General features: G+C 37.3%; 1 protein-coding gene across 4 annotated transcripts; it reads left to right on the top strand.

Moving 5' to 3' along the window:
• The first annotated feature begins 497 nt into the window (after nucleotides 1-497).
• RBM45 (RNA binding motif protein 45) lies at nucleotides 498-19293 on the top strand. 4 transcript variants are annotated; one of them, XR_013960764.1, is made up of 11 exons: nucleotides 498-910; nucleotides 5923-6045; nucleotides 7365-7491; nucleotides 11500-11622; nucleotides 12406-12585; nucleotides 13442-13571; nucleotides 13746-13830; nucleotides 14033-14199; nucleotides 15890-16090; nucleotides 18213-18258; nucleotides 18424-18674. XR_013960764.1 is itself a non-coding variant. In XM_080671413.1 (10 exons), the coding sequence occupies exons 1-9, from the start codon at nucleotides 611-613 to the stop codon at nucleotides 16080-16082; spliced, it is 1428 nt and encodes a 475-aa protein (XP_080527539.1). In that variant the 5' UTR covers nucleotides 504-610; the 3' UTR covers nucleotides 16083-16090; nucleotides 18424-18923. The 4 variants fall into 4 exon arrangements, 2 of the variants coding, with proteins under 2 accessions (XP_080527539.1, XP_080527540.1); XR_013960763.1 differs by having other exon boundaries at nucleotides 509-910; nucleotides 14036-14199; nucleotides 18424-19293; XM_080671413.1 differs by lacking the exon at nucleotides 18213-18258 and having other exon boundaries at nucleotides 504-910; nucleotides 18424-18923.
• Nucleotides 19294-25115: the final 5822 nt, after the last annotated feature.

The raw sequence follows: 25115 nt of genomic DNA, 5'->3' as shown, positions 1-25115 counted from the left end.
AGTTGAGTAGTCTACCCTTTCTGCTCTCAAACGCCCAGGGGTGCTTGTGGGAGTTGAGCAGATTGGCAGAGGCATCGGTCCCGGTTTGGGCTCTGTTACCTGTATCTCTGTTACCATGGGCCATTCCACAAGCCTCGGTTTCCTCATGCCAATTTTGTCAATAAATGAGGCTGGAATTGGATAAGCTCAAAGGTTCCTTTCAGCATTAAGGCTTTTCCATTTTAATTCTATGGTTCTCTTTTGAGCTTATGACCAAGATGGTAAATTTGGGGAAAGAATCCTCTGAAGGTGGTGGAAAGCCAGAGTTGGAAAAGCCTGTGTGACATCCGAGGCTGTTCTGGCCACAGGGTACAGGATGGCACACGACTTCGGCTCCACTGGATTCAAGACCGGGACTGGGACAAGCTCCTCCGGGTCGCCAGGGGGCGCTGCAGGCTACTAGCCAGAAGCCGGCAGCCGCACAGCGGGACCTCGCCAGACTCTTACGTCTTCCGGAAGCGGAGCGCCGGATCCGCAACGGCCAGGTGTGCGACAGCGGCGGTGGCGGGCCCGGTGGAAGCCAGGAGAGCTGAAGGCGACTGGGCCTGGCTCCCGCGTCTGGTGGGACACCATGGACGAAGCAGGCAGCTGTGCGAGCGGCGGAGGCTTCCGCCCGGGCGTGGACAGCCTGGACGAGCCGCCCAACAGCCGCATCTTCCTGGTGATCAGCAAGTACACGCCCGAGTCGGTCCTGCGGGAGCGCTTCTCCCCCTTCGGCGAGATCCAGGATATCTGGGTGGTGCGGGACAAGCACACGAAGGAGTCAAAGGGCATCGCCTTCATCAAGTTCGCACGCAGCTCGCAGGCCTGTAGGGCCATGGAGGAGATGCATGGCCGGTGCCTCGGCCCCTACGACACCAAGCCTATCAAGGTGCGGGTGCCCGGGTTGGGATACCCGCAGGGACCGTGTTCGGGGGTGGGGATGGGTCTCGGGCCTCCCTTCCCCTACAGCTGTGTTGGGGTCGGGCAGTGATAGCCTGCTCCCGGGAGCGGACTAGGCTGCACCTGGCATTCTGGGGACGAGAAGCGGGAAGGATGGCCTTGGGTAGAGGGTTTTTCAGGACCGCTCGCGAGCCTGCATCGGGGTGCAGGGATTGGGGGGAGGTGCGGAAAGAATATCCGCCCCCGGGTCAGGCCTGGCAGCTGTGGCGACTCCGGCCACGCCTCCCCACCCCCCACCCCCCACGCCCACGGTCCCTAATCTGGAACTCGGGATTCCTGGCCCAGCTCTGGCCCTGGCCTACTTTGAGGACTTCTTTGACCCTCCTCTCTCAGAACAACCCCCTACCCAGCCCCAGTTTACCATTATAAAAACAGGTGACCCTGCTTTTCCACAGTTAGGTATGGCGTTTAACAACTTGATAAAAGTGCATTAAACTGTGGCTCTCTGGTGTTGGGCATTTTCCCACTACCTGACAAATGTATATAATATTTAAGTGCAGGTGATTAAAATGGCTAATATTACATATTTACCCCTTTTGTGATTCTCAAAACCATTTTAAATAAGCCCTATTTGTGACGGTATTAATAGCACGTGTTTGTTACTGCCGCTTTTCTTTGAAAGCAAACCAAAGTAAACTGCATTAAGAAGAGCCGAACCATTGTGATTGATGGTAGTGTAGTTGTATTAAATGCTTCTTTGTGTACTTAGTTCACCCTAGTGGTATTTATATTAAGTTTCTTCACTTGTCTGTAAAATTAAGACAAATGACACATGGCAGGAAGGGTTATATGACAAGCTATGCTTTTAGCACAGTGCCTGGTACAAAGTAAGCCCTCCTATATCCTTGTTGTTGCCAAGATGTCATTCCTTACTTCCTGTGATCTGAGAATCTAGCAGTTGCTCAAGTGTATCCTTCACCTGTCCTGCAGAACTAGTTAGCTTTCCACAGAATTCTGCTTTCTCAAAGTTTTTTCCATTTACTACAGAAAATGAGAAGAATATTACAAATATGGACTTATATAAATGAGAGACAGATATTTCCATTTCTGGAGGCCTTTCCTTTACCTGCATATGCAAAAGAGGAAGTGCCTGGGACTGCACCAACAACAGTAGACACTCCTCCCACCTCTCCAACCCTTTGACGGGTGACAACTGATCATCAACAAAACTAATTGTAAGGCCACAGCATATTCTAGATCGGGAGTTTGCAAACTTGTTTTCTAAAGGGTCAGATAGTCAATATTTAGGCCTTGTGAGCCACATACAGTCTGTCAAATACTCTTTATTTTCAACGGCCCTTTAAAAATATAAAAACAATGCTTAAGTTGTAGAAAAACAGAAGGCTGTAGTTTGCTGACTCCTGCATTAGATAGATCATTTTCATCTTCCAATTATGATCTTAGGGAAGAGGGTTTTTATACTTTTGAGGAACATAACCACAGAGATTATAACGGAAAACATGCTCCAAATTTGAAACCCATTGATCTACTTTCCGTCATTAAATTACTATAAGAGAAGTAAAATTCCCAGCACTGAAATGCACCTTCCCTTTTAGCCACAGAGAAATTAAATTATTCCCAAAGATAATGAAAGTTTAAATTCTGTTTTTCACATTTTTGTTCACTTATTTTCAGCCAGAGGGCTGTTTCACTACAGTGCCTACCTAGACAGTCTTAAGTTCATTCTTCAGCAGCTGCAACTTGAGCTATCTTCCACTGGAATGTAATTTTTTTTCCAGTATTCACAGTTAAATTAATTCAGCTTTAATTTTTAATTTTTTTATGTACTTTGCTATTGCAAAATCCCAAAGGATCTATCTACAAGAAAAATTACAAAATTACCGCACCAGGCCTATAGCCAGTTGATTGTCCAAGTAAAAGTCATTTTGTTACCAGCTACATTATCTAGAGGAAAACAGTAAACCTAGAAAATACAAGAGAAAAATAATTGGTTTTTAGCTTTGCAAGAATGTCTCTTAGAGCCCATAGTCTATGAACATAAAATCTCAGGAGAAATCATCCATTAGGAGATTAATTATACTTGTTGTCTACTTATATACTGTCTCCTTTATCAGATATATGAAACATTCCAGTCTGCTAAGATTTAGAAATTTCTGATCTGATGGCACCTTTCATCTCAAATCTTATTACCTGAGACTCCTTTTCGCTCCCTAATATCCTCCCATATACTTAAAGGTTCCTTATTGTCCACTAGACCAACTTTATAGTGGGCCATTTCTGCATTAGTCAGTGTTAATATCTCATAATATAGTGGACATAGAGTAAAGATTTACTGAAACTGGAAGTAGACTCTACCTGGGGATATATATGTGGCTGTGTCTTGTAAGCAAGTTCCACATCTCTGTGACAGCTATTTTCCAAGCAAACATAATCTCTTTTAAAATAATTCTTTATTGTTGAAAGTATTACATATGCCCCCTTCCCGCCCCAGGCCCTTACCGACCCATTGTCTGTGTCCATGGGCCATGCACAGCCTTTTTCAATATTCCTAAAATCTCATGGCTTTATAAGCTCTGGGTTTTTTAGTTGCTGCCTTTTATTGTATAATACCATAGGTCCAGATTTTGTCATTCTTAAATGACATAGATCCCCCCTTTAAAAGAAGGAAAAAACTCTCAAAAGCCTTTGTGGGGCAATTTATATTAATTTTATTACTTTTCCTCAAGTTATAAAAATAAAACTAGCCATTAAAATTTTTGTGCTTAGCCGAAACCGGTTTGGCTCAGTGGATAGAGCGTCAGCCTGTGGACTGAAGGGTCCCGGGTTCGATTCCGGTCAAGGGCATGTACCTTGGTTGCGGGCACATCCCCAGTGGGAGGTGTGCAGGAGGCAGCTGATCGATGTTTCTCTCTCATCGATGTTTCTAGCTCTCTATCCCTCTCCCTTCCTCTCTGTAAAATATCAATAAAATATATTAAAAAAAAAAAATTTTTGTGCTTATAGCTCTATATAGAAATCCACAATCCTATTTAGAGATTTTTAACATTACTCTTAATAATATAAAACGGGTGGGGAACTTTTTTCAAGTGCCATTTGGAGATTTTTAACACCATTTTCGGGCCATATAAAATTATCAACTTAAAAATTAGCCTGCTATATTTGGTCAAACATTTAATTAACTCACCCCTAAGGCCTTGGCAGGGCCAGACCAAATGATTTCGCATGCCTCATATGACCTGTGGGCTGCACGTTCCCCACCCCTGATATAAAACCAAGACAGCCCTGACCAGTTTGGCTCAGTGGATAGAGCATCGGCCTGCGGACTGAAGGGTCCCAGGTTTGATTCTGGTCAAGGGCATGTACCTTGGTTGCAGGTACATCCCCAGTAGGGGGTGTGCAGGAGGCAGCTGATTGATGTTTCTCTCTCATCGATGTTTCTAACATTCTATCCCTCTCCCTTCCTCTCTGTAAAAAAAAAATCAATAAAATATATTTTAAAAAAAATAAAACCAAGACAGTTTTACAAATTAAAGCAATATAAAACTAAATTCCGATTAATAATCTAATGTCATAGATGATGTTTCAATAAAACTAAATTATCAATAATAAAAAAATAGAGCCTCAAATCATTCTGTATATTTTCTTACTCAGTACATCATTTGCATTGTCAATGAGATGATCCAGAGTATGATAATTTTTTTTTTTAATTCTCACCCGAGTATTAAAAAACCTAGGTATGTGCCCTGACCAGGAATCAAACCCACAACCTTTTGGTGTACCAGATGATACTCCAACTAATTGAACCTCCCAGCCAGAGCTATCTTTTTTTAAAAAATATTGATGATAGAAAAAAATTAAAAATATGACCATCTAGAATTAAACCCAACTATGTCAAATATTACATTAAACAAATATAGTAAACATTCCAATAAAAAGGCAGAGATTGTCACCTTGGCTGGTGTGGCTCAATTGGTTGTGCGTCGGTCTTACCATGAAAAGGTTGCCAGTTCAATTTCCCATCAGGGCACATGCCCTGGTTGTGGGCTGGATTCCCAGTAGGGGGCGTGCAGAAGGCAGTCAATCAGTGTTTTTCTTGCTCTAAATATCAAGAAAAAAATAGTTTTTAAAAAAAGTAGATTGTGGGGATTTTAAAAAAAGAATGAACTAAATGCTATTTACAAGAGACACTTTGGGTATTAAAAATACAAAGTGGTTGAAAGTAAAAGAATAGAAACAGCAGTTGTGGTATCAGACAAAATGGTCTTCAACAGGAGAGGAGTGTTAACATAAAAAATATCAGTCAAAAAGTACATAACAATCCATATTGTTAGGTAGCCAATAATAGAGCTTCAAAATACATTATGCATTATTGATAGAACAGAGGAGACAAATTCACAATCAGATGTTTATACATTCCTCTCAGTATCTGATAGAACTAGTAGACAAAAATTAGTAGATATGTAACATTTTAATAACACTTAACTATAAATTGACATTTAGTGAACACTACCTAACAACTGCAGAGTACACATTCTTTTTTAGTTCATTCACTATTGTTTTTGGTAAACCGGAATCCATTTAGAAAAAATAGTGCAGAGGTTGGTAATAGCTCATATAAAAAGTCACTGCAGCCCAGCCAGGTAGGTGCCTCAGTTGGTTAGAGCATCGTCCCATACACCAAAAAGGTTTCCGGTTCGATCCCCAGTCTGGGAGCATATGGGAAAAACCAATCGATGTTTCTCCTTTTCTCTCTAAAATCAAACATATCCTTGAGTGAGGATTTTTTTTTTTAAAGTCATTGCAATAAAGATTGCTTAAAATTTTTTCAGTAGGGGCGTGCAGGAGACAGCCAATCAATGATTCTCATCATTGATGTTTCCCTCGCCCTTCCTCTCAAATCAATAAAAAATATATTTTTAAAAAAAGAATAGGAAAACAACTGATTTTTTTGCACATTATTTTGTGGAATTTGTTTGTTAGGTTTTAATTGCTCAGTCCAGATCATCTGGAAATCACCGAGATGTAGAAGATGAAGAACTTACAAGAATCTTTGTTATGATACCAAAGTCCTACACAGAAGAAGATCTACGGGAAAAATTTAAGGTACTTATGTTTTCTAATCAGCTAGCATTTGATAACTCATAATCCTAAATTGTTTGCACAGTTACTAAATCTAAAGTATGGTATGTTAGATCATTAGATTGGTGGTGGGGAATTAAATAACTATTTTTAAGTTATCTTTTTCAATCTGTTTTTTAAGTATTAAACCTAGAATAAAGTAACTTTAAAAATTATAGAGCCATAACCGGTTTGGCTCAGTGGATGGAGCGTTTGCCTGCGGACTGAAGGATCCCAGGTTTGGTTCCGGTCAAGGGCATGTACTTTGGTTGCGGGCACATCCCCGGTAGGGGGTGTGCAGGAGGCAGCTGATCGATGTTTCTCTCTCATTGATGTTTCTAACTCTATCCCTCTCCCTTCCTCTCTGTAAAAAAATCAATTTTATATATATATATATATATATATATATATATATAAATTATAGAATATATATAAACTGGAAAATACATGCAAGCATCTTGGTGTATTAGTTCATATAACCTTTAAATTAACTCTGTGAGGTACAGCTATTAGCACCAGTTAACAGATACGGAGACAGCCACAGAGAAGATAACTAAACCACTTAGTTAATAAGTTGCTGAGCCAAGAGTTGAACCAGAAGGTTCAATTCCAGAGCCTCTGCTCTTAACCACTAATGAGCTAGACTTTGCAGCTCTCAGACCATGTTCAAATTCTTACTCTCCCTTTATAACTTGGGCAAGTTATTTGATCTCTCTACAGCCCAGCTTACTTTTCTGTGAAATAAGCAATATAATACATATACAGGGTGACCCCCAAAATATATACACATTTTAACAGCTGATGGCTCAGTTTGAAAATGAAATGTATTTTAATAGATACTGCTTTTATAATTATTCAAAGTGTGTGTATACATTTAGGGGACATCCTATATATATCCTTGAAAGACTGTTGTAACAATAAGATAGTATATATAAAGCAAATGCTCATTAAATCAATATTTTTATTATTTTGGTTACTAGAAGCCCAGTGCACAAAATTCATGCACAGGTAGAGTCCCTAGGCCTGGCCGATGATCAGGACCGATCGGGGCCTGCCTTCCCCCAGCTGCCGGCAGGGGCGTTCCTTCATTCCGCGCTGCCCCCTGGTGGTCAGTGCATGTCACAGCGAGCGGTTGAACTCCCAGTTGGTCGAACTCCCAAGGGGACAATTTGCATATTACCTTTTATTATATAGGATTATTTGGTAAATAAGAGGTACAAATAAATTTTAAGTTCTGAAATAATCCCTGTTCAATTATTAATTTTGACACTTCTAGGATTTTTTTTTTTTTTTAACTTTCATAGGTGTATGGAGATATCGAGTATTGCAGCATTATTAAGAATAAAATCACTGGAGAAAGTAAAGGTTTGGGCTATGTTCGATACTTAAAACCATCACAAGCTGCCCAAGCAATAGAAAACTGTGATCGAAGTAAGTATGTATTTACATTGTTAAAAACTTTTTTAAAATTATAATTATTCTCAATAAATGAATTCTAGTTTTTGTTAATAATCATATCTACTAATTTAATCTTAGCAGTGGGAGTTTAAATATATATAGCCCTCAGATGAAAATTATTTTGGGCTATAATTAAGCTTTCATTGAGGCCCCATCTTGAAAAGAAATAGTAACTATACTAACTTAGTAAGTGAAAATGTTGTTGCCATATTTTGATTATTATTTCTATAGGTTTGGGGTTTTTTTTAAGTGCATATTTTACAATATTAAGTATTTAAGAAATTAATCTATCCTTTCAGGTGTTTTTTTAAAAATACGTATTCTTATTTATATTAAAAAAATTAATAAGTTTTCTTTAATATTTATTCATATTTGACCTAAACCCTAAATAGAAGTTAGTATACTAACAAACCTAGGTTAAGGATAGCATTTATAAGGTTTGCTAATATAGGTAAGTAAATATACATTGGGTTAATTTCAAGCTAGAGTGACATTGATTAGATTTGCTGTTGCTGATATAAATCATGGAGAATAAGAATTATAAAGAAGCCAAGGAGCCCTAGCCGGTTTGGCTCAGTGGATAGAGTGTCAGCCTGTGGACTAAAGGGTCCCAGGTTCAGTTACGGTAAGGGGCACATGCCCAGGTTGCAGGCTTGATCCCCAGTAGGGGGCATGCAGGAGGCAGCCAATCAATGATTCTCTCTCATCATTGATGTTACTAACTCTCTCTCCCTCTCCCTCTCTGAAATCAATAAAAATATACAAAAAAAAAAAAAAAAAAAAGCCAAGGAGAGCCCTGGCTGGTGTTGCTCAGTAGTTAGAGCATTGGCCAGAGCACTGAAAGGTCACAGGTTCGATTTCAGATCAAGGGCACAAGGTTCATTCCCCACCCAAGTCCTGGCACTTACGGGAGGCAACCAATCAATGTGTCTCTCTAACATTGATGTTTCTCTCTGCTTCCTCCCTCCCTCCCGCCCTCCCATCCACTCTGTCTGAGAAAAATAGAAAAAAATCCTCAGGTGAGGATTAATAAAAAAAAAAAAGAAAGGAAGCCAAGGAGAATTTTCCTTATTGTGATACTTCTAGACTTATTGACCTTTAGAAATGCTATATGCAGTAATTAAATTAGTGTGTTTCAGGATATTATAAAAATTTATACACACTGCACATAATTACTGTTAATTAGGTAACGCTAAGGTACACACCAAAATTTGCTCTCAGACCCATCTAAATTTCTCAGTCAGCATTAATTGAATACCTATGGTATACTCACCAATAGGTTAAAAAGAGGCTTACAAATGAAATATAAAATAGTCTTGCCATTTAAGGAATTTATAGCTATATTAGAGGCCCGTTGCACGAAGAGATTTGTGCAATAGGCCTTCCTTCCCTTAGCTTCCAGCACCAGTTTTCCCCGGCACCTGGGACCCAGGCCTTCGCTCCGGCCGGAGTCTGCTGCCTTTGCTACAGACTCTGCCCAGAGTCTGCCTTCTTCGTCTTTGCTGCAGACTCCGGCCGGTGTCTGCCATCTTCGCTGCAGATTCAGGCCGGAGTCTGCCGTTTTGTCTTCGATGCTTTGCTGCAGACTCTGGCCAGAGTCTGCCATCTTTGCTGCAGACTCTGGAGTCTGCAGTCTTTGTCTTCGCTGTGGCCAGAGTGCCGCTCCTGTAGATCCCTTCGCCCCCTCCCCCCCGCCCACCCTCTCATAGCAGGCATCCTGCCCCGCCCAACCACTCTGCGCCTGGAGCAGCTGGGCAGTTGCCATCTTTCTCCTTCTAATTTGCATATTCCCTCCTGATTGGCTGGTGGGCGTAGTGGAGTGATGGTTAATTTGAATGTTTCTCTTTTATTAGTGTAGACTAGAGGCCCGGTGCACGAAATTTGTGCACGGGGTGGGTGTGTCCCTCAGCCCAGCCTGCACCCTCTCCAATCTGGGACCTCTCGAGGGATGTCTGACTGCCTATTTAGGCCCAATCCTGGGAGGATCGGGCCTACACGGGCAGTCGGACAATCCAGGACTGCTGGCTCCCAACTGCTTTCCTGCCTGCCTTCCTGATTGCCCCTAATTGCTTCTGCCTGCCAGCCTGATCACCCCCTAACCACTCCCTGCCAGCCTGATTGACGCCTAACTGCTCCCCTGCCAGCCTGATTGCCCCTAACTGCCCTCCCCTGCAGGCCTGGTCACCCCTAACTGCTCTCCCCTGCAGGCCTGGGTCCCCCCCAACTGCCCTTCCCTGCAGGCCCGGTCACCCCCAACTTCCCTCCTCTGCCGGCCTGGTCACCCCTAACTGCCCTCCCCTGCAGGCTTGATCGCCCCCAACTGCCCTCCCTGGCAGGCCTGGTCCCTCCCAGCTGCCCTCCCCTGCTGGCCATCTTTTTTATATATATATATTTTATTGATTTTTTACAGAGAGTTAGAAACATCGATGAGAGAGAAGCATCGATCAGCTGCCTCCTGCACATCTCCTACTGGGGATGTGCCTGCAACCAAGGTACATGCCCTTGACCGGAATCGAACCTGGGACCCTTCAGTTTCCAGGCCGACGCTCTATCCACTGAGTCAAACCAGCTAGGGCCCTGCTGGCCATCTTGTGGTGGCCATCTTGTGTCCACATGGGGGCAGCCATCTTGTGTGTTGGAGTGATGGTCAATTTGCATATTACTCTTTTATTAGATAGGATAGGATTGAGTAGCCAAGATTAAAAGGCAAAAAATAGGGAGTAATAGAATTTTTAAAAGGCTTTTTGAAAGCAAAGTGTATGTTTTATTTGTCTAAATTTGTCACCCCAAGTACCTAGTATAGTAACAAAACCTTACTAAATATTTATTGAGAACTTAAAGATACTGAAAATAGTCTACCAGAGGTGAAAAACAAGTACACTGAATGAACATGGGAATGCATTGGAAGTAGGATTTGCATCTGGTGGAGAGTAGGCAGGACAGAAGGTGAGAGCAGTATTAGCAAAGGCTCAGAGCTAGGTATAAACATGTCTTTGCATAATCCTGAGTAAAGTATAACATTTCTGTTGAGAAATTATGAGACAGAGATAACTAGATACAGTGGAACCATGTGTGGGAGGTTAGAAAGAGTTGAAGCTTGGTCCACATTTGGATTGCCTTGTAGATTGTTTTAAAAGGAGAAAAGTAAGAAAAACTATTTCAGTACAGTTGATCTACCACAGTATCAAGGATGGATTTCCAGGGAAAGAATTCAAACTGGCTACTTTTATCCTTTTTGGAGCCATTGAATAATACAATAGAAACTATGAACCTTCTTCTTTGAAACATGTCCATATGCATAAGCATTTTGTTTAAAGTTTCAGAAGGTTCATGAAGGAACCTTCCCACCTTTTGAAGCTCATTCTTGCATCCTTATTTAAAATCCTGGATTCATAGGCAGAGACCAGTTGAAGGGTTGTTGCAATTAATTGAAGAGAATCTAAATTAAAAACAGAGGCAGGGAAGTTAGAGTGGAACATAACACCATCTTAGAGTATTTCAAAGGAATAATCTTGATGACAGGTTGAATGTGAAGAAGCCCTATAGGATTTGATGTTGAGGAGCCTGGGACAATGAATGATGATGTCATCTGTAGTTAAGGGAGATTAGAACGAATTGCATAGAATTGCTGATCTTTCATGTCTTACATTGACCCATAATTTGGAATTCTTGCTGTTTTTTATTTGACCTTTTTTATATTCCAAAAAGCAAAGAAGTAGGGTCTGGTGGAGATGGCAATTATATATATTTTATTTTATATAATTATACAGGGTATCCCCCAGAAATGTATACACGTATATTTTTTGATAGCTCAATTTTATTCAGATTTAACACATTAGAATAAATAATTATTCAAAGTGTATATACATTTTTTTGGGACACCCTGTATTTATAAAGCTAAGTCAGTCACTAGCAATCAAGTATATTTACAGGTATGTTAAATTTGCTATGAATCTTTAAATTCATGGATTCTCTTTTCAGGTTTTAGGGCAATCTTGGCAGAACCCAAAAATAAAGCATCTGAATCCTCAGAACAAGATTATTATACTAATATGAGGCAGGAGACTTTGGGACATGAACCTAGAATAAATATGTTTCCATTTGGTAAGTGGGCTACCTTTACCTTATTGTGGAAGTAGTACATACAATCTCAATTGACTTTTTAAAAGTATTATTTTATTAGCAGTCTGTAAATATCACTTAGTGAATAAAAGTCATACTGTAGTGGTACTTGTTTTTGTTTTGTTTTTAGTTTGTCATGACTTCTCATGTCCTTAATATTTAACACTTAGTTTAACTTTCAGTTATAATTTTCTATGGTTAGTTATGCATTTTCTCCATATTAAATTGTCACTGCCACCTTTTTGGGTGAGTTTCTACCTCTACGCAGCTAGCCAAAAAAGTATGAAAGACATATACAGATATTTCCTCAGTATTGAATCCTAAAATTGTATCCCTAAGCCACTGTTGCTTTAGAATTAAAGCTAGAGAAAGGAGAGGAAAAGAAAAGTAGTAAGCTAGGAAAAGGGGGGAATGAGTGGTGAAAGTAAAGACTGTGAATGTCATTTGGCACAAATGTTCTTTTAGAAGAATCACTTGTCATATTTTGCAGTTTCGCATACTAAATATATTCCTATTAAATTAGATTACACATTTCTGCTTATGCTTCTGTGTTGAATGCTGGGCAGTGGGCAAAAGTTGTCAGTATTCTTGTCATTGGTCCCTTTTGTTGGTACTGATGACCAAGAGCATTCTACAAAATAGAGTGCCTTTGTTCAGTGGAATGGACTCAATGAAAGTTCATTTTTTTTTCTAGTATCTAAAGTGTTAAATGAATTCTTGAATGTATAGAAATTTAAAGATTTACTTTTTTCTATATAATTGAAGAGCAACAACCTGAATTTTCAAATTTTGACAAGAATGACAACAGAGGCCAAGAAGCTATCTCCAAACGCCTGTCAGTTGTATCAAGAGTTCCTTTCACTGAAGAGCAGCTTTTCAGCATTTTTGATATAGTACCAGGATTGGAATATTGTGAAGTTCAACGAGATCCTTATTCAAACTATGGTAAAATAATGTCTATATTATTTTTAAATGTGTGTTTTGATAAAATGGCTTTTCTTCAGTGATACTTCATATGTTAGATACTGTTTGTGTAACAATTTTTCTTTTTATCAGCTTTAAACTTTAAATACAGTGATTCCTTGATAAATAAACCCCTGGGAATTTGTCTTTTTTATACCGAGTCATTTATTTTTTTTAAATATTTTAACTCCCACGAAATAGAGCATTTTCTGTTTCTAGTAGTACAACAAAAACACCACAGGATAGTACTCTTTTTTTTTTTTTCTTCTTCCCACACCCACTCCCCCACCTTCCCCCTGAGCTTCCGCACTGTTTGTACTCTTGATTAATGCTAGGCAAACTTATAAACCCTTAAATATCCTCCTCATCCCTACATCTCTTTTTCTTAAACTTTATACCTTGAAATGAAACTTACTTGCTTCACTTCAGGTACCTACTTTCTATTTCCCACTCTTAATAGAAGCAAAGCTGTAATATCAGCCATTTGAACTTTTAATAATTAATTGATTAAGCCTATTATCTAGTGTTAGTTTAATCCATCTTGTAATTTTAAAGCCTTTTGACTTTTAAAGGCTGTTTTTAAAGGGAGGCATTTAAAGGGAAGTATTATCCTTAAAATATCATGTTCATATTTTTACCAAAATCTGGCTTATACATTGCTTTGTAGGAACACAACTGTTACACAGGTGTGTAAGAGAACTTTATTTTCTGTCACATTTAATTCTGTATTTACTGTCTGTATGATATTAGGGTATTTCTACATTGTTTCATTTTTGTGGCAGTACCACAAAAGCATTCATTCTCTTTAACTCCTCTATATTATCTACCTTTGTTTTAGGTCATGGAGTGGTTCAGTATTTCAATGTAGCATCAGCTATTTATGCAAAATACAAGTTACATGGATTTCAATACCCTCCTGGAAATCGGATTGGTGTTTCCTTCATTGATGATGGGAATAATGCCACAGAGTAAGTACCATTCCAGGAGTGTCAAAAGCCAAGCTTTGGGTATATGTGATTATGACTTAAAGAATAAAAATAGAAAATAATTAATCTCTCAGGTGAGGAGGCCATACAAAACAAGTTACTGTTAAGAGACTGTGTATTTCTAGTTTTCTGTAAATTATCAGTTGCTATCTTCAGTCTCCTTAGAAAAATGGCAACACAGATGGTAGCTGCACAGCTTGCATCAATGGTCTGGAATAACCCAAGTCAACAGCAATTTCTGGTAAGTAGGTAAGAATTTAACCTTCACAATACATCCATAGGGTATAAAATAAATGTGGCCTTGGTTTATTACCTATGTAAGAACATTTTCAGAGCTATAGTAAAAGACCACATAGGTGCCATGATATTCATCTCTTTAGCTCTTGGCTTAAGATCCCTAAAGTGTAGTTTTTCTTTTTCTCGTTTTGTACCTACCTCTTTAGCAGCAGTTTGGAGGAAGTTCTGGATCACAGTTGCCTCAAATCCAAACAGATGTTGTACTTCCATCATGCAAAAAAACAGCCCCTCCTGAAACTCCTGTGAAAGAAAGACTGTTTATCGTGTTTAACCCTCATCCTTTACCTTTAGATGTATTAGAGGATATATTCTGGTAAGATATCAGTTCCACAAAGTTACATTTTATAATATAATTTGTTTAAATGAGTCCTTTAAGCACTCACAATCTTGAAACTTCTTAAATCCAATACCTATCAGATAGAGGTGATTTGTTCTGTGCTTTTAAAAACTGTTGATATCACCTTTTAAAATATATGATCATTTCCTTTTCTATCATTCACACATTCTATGTTTCCACACAGACTTAAGTTTTCTGTTATTTTTTTTGAAGGCATAAAACCCATAGGATTGTTTTGAAAAGCATATGTAGAATGGACAGGTCATCTGTTTCTTCATATAAGATATATCTGCATACACCTGTCCTCTAGAATTCTTTCCACATAGCCTTTTCATTGTAGTTGCAATTTAAATGAACAATGTTTACTAAGTATCTTCTGTTTCGTTCATACTCTGTTGTATGCTTAAGGATTTTATAAAAACTTCATTCAGTAAACAATTACTTGATTGTATGGAAGAACATGTAATTAGTGTAAAAAGGGGAAAGGCTCTTGTTTATTTCTGTTTTTAATATAACTCCATAACTTTTTCTTTTTCCCATGTGCCTTACAACAATGTTAGTGAATTAAAAAGATAGATAGGAAACTTATTAAAGAGCTGCACAAAATATCAGGTATGTGGTACAAATTCAAGTATTTTGACTCTCATGTTGCTGACTCATTTAGTTTATTTCTTAAACCTGTCCTCTGGTCCAGGCAGGCGCTATGCCAAATGCTAGAGACATTGTATAAACAAAACATTATAATAGGTAAACAAGATAAAATAGTTATTTTTTTTAAATATATTTTATTGATTTTTCACAGAGAGGAAGGGAGAGGGATAGATAGTCAGAAAAATCGATGAGAGAGAAACATCGATCAGCTGCCTCTTGCACACCCCCTACTGGGGATGTGCCCACAACCAAGGTACATGCCCTTGACCGGAATTGAACCTGGGACCTTTCAGTCCGCAGGCCCGATGCTCTATCCACTGAGCCAAACCGGTTTTGGCGATAAAATAGTTATTGTCTTAGGGATAACCTTATTTAGGAGACATATAAGTAAATAGGAAATTTCAACCTGGTAAGATTAGTGCTATGAAAAGAGTGGACAAGCTGTGAACTTAGAAGACTCCCTGAAAGAAGTGAGGTAGAGTGGAGACCTGAAGGATAAAAATAATTTAACCCAGAAAGTAAACTGGGAGTGTGGGTGGTTATTCCTGCCAGAGAGAAAGTGAGAGAGGTTATTAGAATATGGAATTTGAGACTGAAGGAAGATAAAGCTGGAGAGGACAAGGAAACTGTCAAGAAAGGCTCACAAAGTATTTTAAGGAGTTTGTCTTACTCTGCAGGCAATGAGCTGCTGAAGGGACTTTTAGGGAGGAAATGATATTTATGTTTCAGATAGATCACTCAGAAGACAGGGTGGGGAATTGATTGGAGAGGGACAGGGAAACTAGTAAAGAGGATATTAGAGTAACCTAAGAAAAGGTAATGATGGTCTTCATGAAAAAAGAAACCCGAGTGAGAATGAAGAGAAACTGACAGATGTTTAAGAAGTGAGATTGAATGGGAGATACCATATGGGGAAAGAGGTGAAAAAGAAGTCCAGAATGGACCCCAACTTTTAGACCTGAGCAGCAGTATTTAGTAACGTCAGTTGATTTTTTTTTTTTTTACTTTGTTTCAGTCGTTTTGGTAACCTGATCGAAGTTTACCTTGTGTCAGGAAAAAATGTGGGGTATGCCAAGTATGCAGATAGAATAAGTGCTAATGATGCGATTAGTACTTTACATGGAAAAATCCTGAATGGAGTCAGACTTAAAGTTATGCTGGCAGATTCCCCAAGAGAAGAATCTAATAAACGACAAAGAACTTACTGATTCTTGAGGTAAGCCTTTTTTAATCTGAATTTTAAGACACACTGGCTTAATAGTATAACAAAAGGAATATGTATAATATAAACTTTAGGAGTTTCTTTTTAGTGATTTAGAAGTTGTCAGTTAAGAGCACTGTGGCTTACAACTTTGCTGATAAAACCAGTTCAGAATAATTTTATAAAATTTTTTTTTAACTTGAACTTTTTAAAACGTAATAGGTTTCAATGTTTACTAGAAGAATGTTTTTGCCCTTCTATAAAATAAAATCAGATTTCAATTTGGAAAATTAATTACTTTTTGGTTTGTGAATGTCATAGATGTTAAGAGTTGAACTTTTTTACTGTATGCTTTCATAAACATTAAAGTTGAAGTACTTATAAAGATTTTTAACTTGAAGACTTAATGACTTCCGTTATGAAATGAAGTAATTTATAACAGTCTTTATAAAGAACGTTCTCACTTCTCACTAATAAAATGCCTAAAGCACAATATTAAATAATAGAACTTTGAACCTAAAGTTGGTGTTTTCCTGGACTTATATATGTGAATTTGTGCCTTAAAACTACACATTCAGAAAAATACTATTTTGTGCATATAAGCATTAAAAAATAATTCTGACAATTTACCAAAAACCCTTTTGTTTATCATAAATAATGATACACGCAGCCATATAAATTCCTTTTATTAGTTTTCAGAAATCGAACTTAAATTTTTGTTTTCTATAACAGTCAATTTATATCTTCATGGGTTGGGGGAACATTCTTGTAAATTTAGAAATGTTCAACTATTTCACATTTTTATTCTATAAATGAATTCTGAGTTTCAGGGGAAGGGATGAGTGTTTTCTCTTCCCACACACACTAATTTCCCAAGTCCACTGCTGGTCAAATGGTAGCCATTGGCAAGCACTTTAGATGCAATTTTTTCACTTGAGGTTTTCTTTCTGATCAAGAGAATTATCAATATCAGGATGAATTGCCTCAAGCCTTCCTTCTGATGACCCTTCACCTAGTAGAGCAAGTTAAGTGGTTAGTTCCCCCTTTCCTAGAAGGCAGTTGACTATAGGAAGTGTATATTGGGCCCATTGGGAGTAATCCTAATTTAGAAATGTTTTCAAATGTTTTATTTGATTACACAACCACTCCCAGTACTCCATACAATGTAGAAATATTAAATTGCCAGTGAAGTCTTTTTTAAAACAAGCAGTTATTTGTGTTTACAAATAAAATGTTAAGAACTGAATTCTACTTAGACAAGCTATCTTCTAAAATAGCATGAAAAAGTATTCATGTCTGTGAATATTTCAACATATAGGTAACAATTTTTTTATTCAAAGAATTTTTGTCTTTAAAAACTTATTAGTATCAGAAAAATATGTAAATTAATCTTGTGCTTGAACCTTTCCTAATGGTTATGCTATAGCATGGAAAATATTAGACTTAAAATCACAAGGACAGGGTTTGAATTCCAGCTGACACTTAACTCACTAAGATTGAGCAGATCTCTTCACCTTTCTCAGGCTTTTCTTCATGATGTATTGAAAGAACAATATTAGTTATTGAAAGCAAAATTCCTTATAAAATTTTTAAAAATGTTTTTCAAGTGTGAGCCAAAACTCTTGTACTGGTAACTTAAGTGAAACCTTTGAGACATCATCTCCAAATGATCATAAACTAAAAGTTTAATGATACAAAACTTCCTTGAGGTCTGCTGGTACAGAACTTTACTAGTATTAATACCCTATAAAAGTGATGTACATTCATCCAATTCCCCACATTTGAGGAGGTGCCTATTTTTCAGCATGACTAGTCATGAAATAATACATCTACCATTTTTCCCTTATTGAACTATTTATTATACGTATTTAGAGCAAAAATGAGGAGGGTCAGATTAGTGAAATTCACGAGGACATGACACTGCCCAAAAAGGCTAGTTCCTTTCATCTCTGAGGAATAAGCCCAAGTTTCAGTGAGCCACACCTAGGAAGTAAGAGAAGAAACTGGTCTAAGAATATAACTTTGAGAATAGTTGACTGATGTTTTGAGATGAGGCTGATATACAAAATATGTCTCTATTTGAGGAAAAGAGAAATTCTAGTATTTCATAGCATTCTGATTTTGTATTAATTTACAGCATTTTCCCTCCAGAAATTCAGTATGTGCTTGCATCATCCTTCCAGGTAACTTTGGTTTTGCTTATTTGGGGGCATCTATGAATAAGTAAGCAGAAAACATTGGTTATACTGAAATAAAGGAATAATTCCTAACATTTTAGGAATACTATATACAACAGCTGTTTCCTTCCAGGTGATGATTTTCATACTTGTGTTGTGTTCTTTCTACAGAACAAAGACTAAATAATGACATAATCCTCAGCTGACTGACTGAAAATGTGACTGGACTCACTCCCTGTGGACAGTTGACAGCTTTTTTTTCATGTTTGATAGTCTGTGCACAACATTGTTTTGTCTGGGGAGCAGGGATTGTTGACATGTGTTTCTTAATCTACACATTAATGCTAAAACTAATATAGCAGTTGTTTCTTAGAGCAATATGTTGTTATGTGTAGTAGAAATAAAGTTTTCTTTGCTTAACTAAATCATGCCTTATTTATGTGAAAGTTGAGAATGAAAGATTTAATAGATAGTGTTTAGAATATGACTAAATGACATATTTCATTGATTTTGAGATGCACGTTTTTCCACTTCTGCAAATGGAAATGTCTCGATTATTGATTGTGTATCAAGTGTAATTGACAGCCTTTTTTTCTTTCATAGTGGAACTTAAAGATGCTTCTTTCAATCAGTTGCATCTTCGATTCAATAAAATATGGTAATTGTTACTCAATTTACACATAAAGATTGACTACTTACATTTACTCTAAGGCAAGAGCCAAACACATCATTAGAAATATTTTTATACAGTATTTTTATAGTTAAACTAGAATTTGTTGGTAATTTTATAAATATCTTTTAAGATCATAGAAAAACGTTGATAAAGAACAAAATTAAATTGTTGATAATTTTTTTGTTTTTATAATAAGTTTAAATAAATGTCACTGGTTTTGGAGGGTGGACACTTTCCCTTTATAAATACAGAAATGTACTGGCCACCCCAAAAACATGACATGTAAGCAATTTTCAGAACAGACTGTGATAGGAAGAATAGTCACTTCAGAAAATTAAAAAGTAGGAACCTACTCTGCTTGTATTTTGAAAATCCAAGAAAAAATTTTATCAGCTCTTGCCATGAATACTATATATCAGAAAGGATATGTCTAAGTCAAGAACTTGGCACCTTAAAAAAAAGACATTATAATTGGTACACAGTTGTTAAAGCATCAATTAATTACGTCCTCATTATGCCTCTAATATCCTCAATTAAACTAAAACTAGTGAAAGATTAAATCCACTGAGCATAATAGAGTGTTTCATGCTCGGACATCTCTCCATTGAAAAATCAAAATTCTCTTTTTGAATCAGTAATTTTAGTGAATTTAGATAAGAAAATTTTCAGTCTTATCTTCCCAGGCAAGACTTCCCATATGAGAATTGAACCAAGTATCTTGAGTCAAAGGACATATTTTAAAATGTTCTCTTTATAAATGAAAAATCTAAATGAGGAGAGTTGAGGATTAATTACCACCACATCAGTTTAGTCATCCCAAACTCATTCACTGCATATATAGTTCCATTTTTACATACTGGAATTAAATTGTGCCTTACAGGTTATCTGGCTCTACCACTAAGTAATACTTGAATTCTACCCATCCCCACCCTAACATGTCTGTAAGGTGGTTAGCCTAAATGGTGTAAAGGCAGGGAGCTTACTACTTCCCACCTGAGACCACCTTTAACATAAATGACTACCTATCATTTTTGCTTCTTAATCTTTTAAGTTTTTCACTGAGCCAACATTGGGAAGTTGAATCTTTCTCATGGTTAACTATCATATATCCTTTTACCCTCCATATTTTCTATTCAGATTAAATAATCCCAATTTCTCCATCCTGCATTTAAAGTCAGGTAGCTAGTTCTAGAAAAGTTTTGTTTTCCATGAGGTTTATTGCCTTGAGTCTTTTGTATACATTCTAAAAAGACTTGTATAATAGCTCTCTGCCCACAAAATACTTCTTTGCTTTCATGGTGCAATTTTCTGTTGAGTTTTATCTCACAGTTAGTTGCATGTCTCAGTAATCCGTGGGTCTTTGGCTTTGGTGTGCATTTAATTTGAATCCTCTCAATCATTTAGCCTTGCTCCTGTTTTTCTTGCAGTTGATCCCTAAAACTTTATTTTTAAAGGCCAGAATAGTCATTTTTCTTAAAATGAGGAAATTCTAGAATCTAAAATAGCATTTAATAATCTAGTGTTTATGTCATTAGCTAAATGTTTACTTCTCAAATGCACTTTGAATATCTATATACATTAGGTCCTCGGATTACGTCGGAGATCCGTTCCTACAGCTCAATGTAACGTGATTTTCGCCGTAAGTCGGAATCTAACTACATAAGCACCTACATCATTCACATAGAGCACATACACAGCAGTAATGAAGTGATACAGTAAAAAAAAATTTAAAAGGAAGATAACAATTCCTGACCTTTACTTGTGGTAAATAAATAGTAAAAATTATAAAGCACGTATGTACATACGTCAAAATGACAGAACTTTTTATTTTTATAAATGGAGATGGCGACGTAACCACGAAGCGACGTACGTCGAGTCTGACATAACCCAAGGACTGCCTGTATATAAAAGCCAAGTGACAGGAATGACCGGTTGCTATGATGCACTGCGGCCAGTCAACCAGCCCGATCGGGGGCCGGGCCAGCTGGCCAACCTCCCGCAGTCTCTCACCCCTGCCAGCCCGGCCTCGATCGGGGGTAGGGGTGAGGCCAGTGGCCAACCTCTAGGAGCTCCTCACCCTGGCCGGCCCAGCCCCAATGGGCTCTGATAGGGGCGGGCCAGCCAGACCCCACCCGTGCACAAATTCATGCACAGGGCCTCTAGTAAGGATATAATACTTAGATGCTCTGTATATGTTAGTTACTAAATTGTTAACATAGGGTTTTAGGTAAGTCTTCAATTTAGAAAAAAAAAGCTAACAAGACAGGGTATTTTTTCTTTTTTAAATATAGTTTTTATTGATTTCAGAGAGGAAGGGAGAGGGAGAGATAGAAATATCAAGTGATGAAAGAGAATCATTGATCAGCTGCCTCCCATAAGCCCCTCTATTGAGGATTGAGCCTGCAACCTGGGGATGTGCCCTGACTGGGAATCCAACCAGCGACCTCTTGGTGCACGGGTCCAGGCTCAACCACTGAGCCACACCAGCTGGGCAATTTTTCTTTTAAATATGTGGTTCAAATAATTAATGAACCTGATCAAACTCTCCTGCAAGTTTATTAAGTCGAGTATGTTATGGTAATTTACAGATGCCAAAAGCAGCTATCAAATTTGCTGCTTTTAGAACATCATGTCCCAAACTGTGTTTCTTGAAATAAATACTAGTGTCTTGAAAGAAGTCAGTGTGTTCTTTAGGAAATAAATTTTCATAGTCAAATATATTGAGAAAATGTTCCAGTGGTTTTTTACCATAAAACTTCTCAGAGCCTTTTATATGAAGATAACATCACTGTTACCTTCAAAAGAAAACCATAGTTTGCACTTTCATAGTTTGCTTTATGCCCTGTGAAATATGTTTTTAGAGGCACACTACTAACAAGGCACTAGTATCCAAGAAATATATTTTAGGAAAGATTCTTCTAGATTATATAGTTTTTATTCATATGGTATGGTGTGGTTTTGTTTACAAGTTCATTTTTTAAACTTTTTCCCACTCTAGAAAAAAGGTTAGTGCAAAATACTAAGGAAATTATTACTCTAAATTTTTAGCTTTCTCTGATCTTCACTCTCTTTGGGAACCTACTAACCATTAATGAACCAAAAGAAAATAGAGATTTCACCAGTTGTGATAAACATTGCCACTCCAAAACTGAAGAGCAGTGGTTCTTAAACTTTGATGTCCACAAGGGCCACCTCAGGTGTTTGTTTAAAACACAGATACACTGATTCTGCAGGTTGGAGGTGCTTTTTTCAACAAGCTCCCTAGGTAATTCTGGTAGGGTCAATGGCATGACTTTGCAATATGCTGGCCTAAAGGGATTCCATATATTGGACCTTAGGTTAGACTTGTTGTAACAGTAAGACATTGAGAAGCTTCCAAGTCTTTTTTTTATTTTTTTTTTTTAACCTTTGGCATTTTTTGGAATTAAGAAGTATCTGTTTCCCCTAAATTTAATATCAGTAAATATGAATTGCAATGAGAAATGAAAAACACAACCAGTCTCACAAATAGCAAAATGTCAGGCCAGCTTTTTCGTGTTAGCAATGTCATTTGATGTTTGTAAAGGATGGTTATTATTTGCTTTATACCATTCAAAACTTCTACCTAATTTCAGATTTTATTTACACTTATTTTGAATTGCATTATGTTAATAAATTACCAAAGATTTTGGCTCTAAAGTACATAAGCATATGTCATTTTTTTAAATGACAAAGGAGCATGATGTGATGTAATTATTATCAGTGTCTAAAAAACTGAAATAGAATAATCACAAGGGCACAGAAATACATGTATATGTATGTGAGTATTCTTGCAATTAAAGTGAATCCTCTTATAAAATTAATGTTTTTTTGGTATAGCCAAAAACCTGTTAATTATAGATGCACTTTAACTTTTAGTAACTTCTTTATAAATGTATAAAACTAAAAATTAGTGAAAGCAAGAATAAATAAAATACATATATATCCTTTTCACGCAGATATAACTGATTGCTAGTTTTATTTCTATCCATATATGGATGATAAGCTGTATTAAAAATCATAGCAATTATTTTTATGTATGATTTCAGTAAAGAGAAAATATATAGGTCTGAAGAGAAAACATAAAGGTCATCCTTATTAGATAAGAAGTTCCATTTTAATATCTGAATTCTAATTAATGGATTGCATTATTTCCTTTTCTAGAAACAGTAACTCAAGAACACATGGATCCTGGGAACTGAAGGTATGGTACTGCTAGGTGATCAGATAGAAATATTTAGTTAAAATATGAAGTTGGCAGTTCATTCATTACCATGACCATGCTTTGACTTTAAGATAAAAATGACTTGTCCTCAGGGGAATATGCAGGTTTCACTATACTTTGAGAAGTTACCAGGCACTATGAAAATCCATTTGTGTGATTATTACAGGAACAGGAAGTCCTGTGACTGTCATACATGAACTGCAGCCAATATCTGGACGTCAAGGTCCATGAGAGTAGCTAATGTGCCAAGTGACCAAGGCCACAACTACTGTGGCAACGTAGAGACTGCCTTTCAGACCGTTATGCTGCAGAAGTGGTGGAAGGAAGCCTCTGTCTTAGGGACTGTCTTAGAAAAATTATTTGTATTTGAGATACAAAAATCAGAAACTGAAAAGGCAAGTACTGTTTTCCACAGAAATTGGGAAAAATATTGAGCACAGTAGGCTAACCAAAGTGCTTACTCAAAGATACTCTTATGAATCTACACTCTGAATTTTCCTGCCTCTATTTCCATTTCTGATTCGAGGTAAATGATGTTGCTACTGATTATCTTACTCATACACTATTATCATTTTCTAGAGTTAATAATACATAGATCACAGCCTTTAGCACAGAGTTCTTATGGATTTTGTTTGTTCTGTTATTTTTTGTTTATTTTTTAATGCTAAAAGAAGAATTAAAGTCATCTACTTTAATTAAAGTCATCTAATTTACTGGAAGGTCTATGAAAATACATAATTTAATTTTTTCATCATCAAAGTCTGTTGCATTGGGTTCTGAAGATACTTTTTTTTTTAAATATATTTTATTGATATTTTACAGAGAGGAAGGGAGAGGGAGAGAGAGTTAGAAATATCGATGAGAGAAACATTGATTAGCTGCCTCCTGCACACCTCCTACTGGGGATGTGCCCGCAACCAAGTTACATGCCCTTGACTGGAATCGAATCTGGGACCTTTCAGTCCGCAGGCTGACGCTCTATCCACTGAGCCAAACCGGTTTCGGCTGAAGATACTTTTTGCATCCTTACATTATTGCTCCATTGGCACAGAAGACTTCCTTCCTCTTCCATATTAGTATATCAGTAACTTAGGAAATGTGTCATCGTGACATTTGGCAGAAGGTAGAGGAGATCACAATAGGATTGACTTAGGAAGAATCTGCATTAGTTGCTGAGAGCACCAGGACTGGCTAACCTGCTTTGGCAATGTCAATATTGGGCAAACAATGACAAAAAAAATTTTTAAGAGTATACTTGGAGGGATAGCATCCATCTTTGCTTTAGCATCACAAATCTTTGCCAAGGTACCATCTTGGCTCAGTCCTTTCATTGGAAACTCTTAACAGGCTTTATTTCCTACTACTTTAACTCTAAATCTGTGATTTGTAGGCACTGTAGTGTAGTTCCATCTTACACCCAGTCTTATTTCCTTGCAGTAACTCAAAGTAATTTGACAACAGCAACCAAAAAAGATGAAGTACATCTCCTTTATATCATTCCGAAAGATTAGCAATGTGCCTGGAACACCCAGTTTCTACTTCATGACTTCAGTTACTTATAATATAGGAAAGTGTCATGTCTTCTACTAGTACTAGTATATCTTGTTGATAGGATTAGCCTTCAGTTTCTCCAAGAACAGGTTTTATATATGATACCAACATTACCTTTTTGGGAAGTAAAAGAGATAATAAAGGCAGTGTAAATACATCTGCAATCCTCCTTTCCCAATTTTCTGCAAAAATACTCGTGAAAACATTCAAATATGAAAAAAATATTCATGGGAACTTAGGTAAGAATACTGGAAACTAGAAGGAATTTTTACTAAATAAAGCAGTAATGGGTAGATTTTTTAAAAATGGCTGAGTCAAATTTCACATTGAAAAAACATGTCAGTAAAGCAGGGTGATACCTTGCTTTTCATCTAACTCCTGAGACAGTCATTGAGA

Source organism: Plecotus auritus, assembly GCF_963455305.1.
Source record: "Plecotus auritus genome assembly, chromosome: 5".
NCBI lineage: Eukaryota > Metazoa > Chordata > Mammalia > Chiroptera > Vespertilionidae > Plecotus > Plecotus auritus.
Note: the sequence above shows the minus strand (reverse complement) of the source record. Positions and strands in the feature narration are given on the sequence as shown.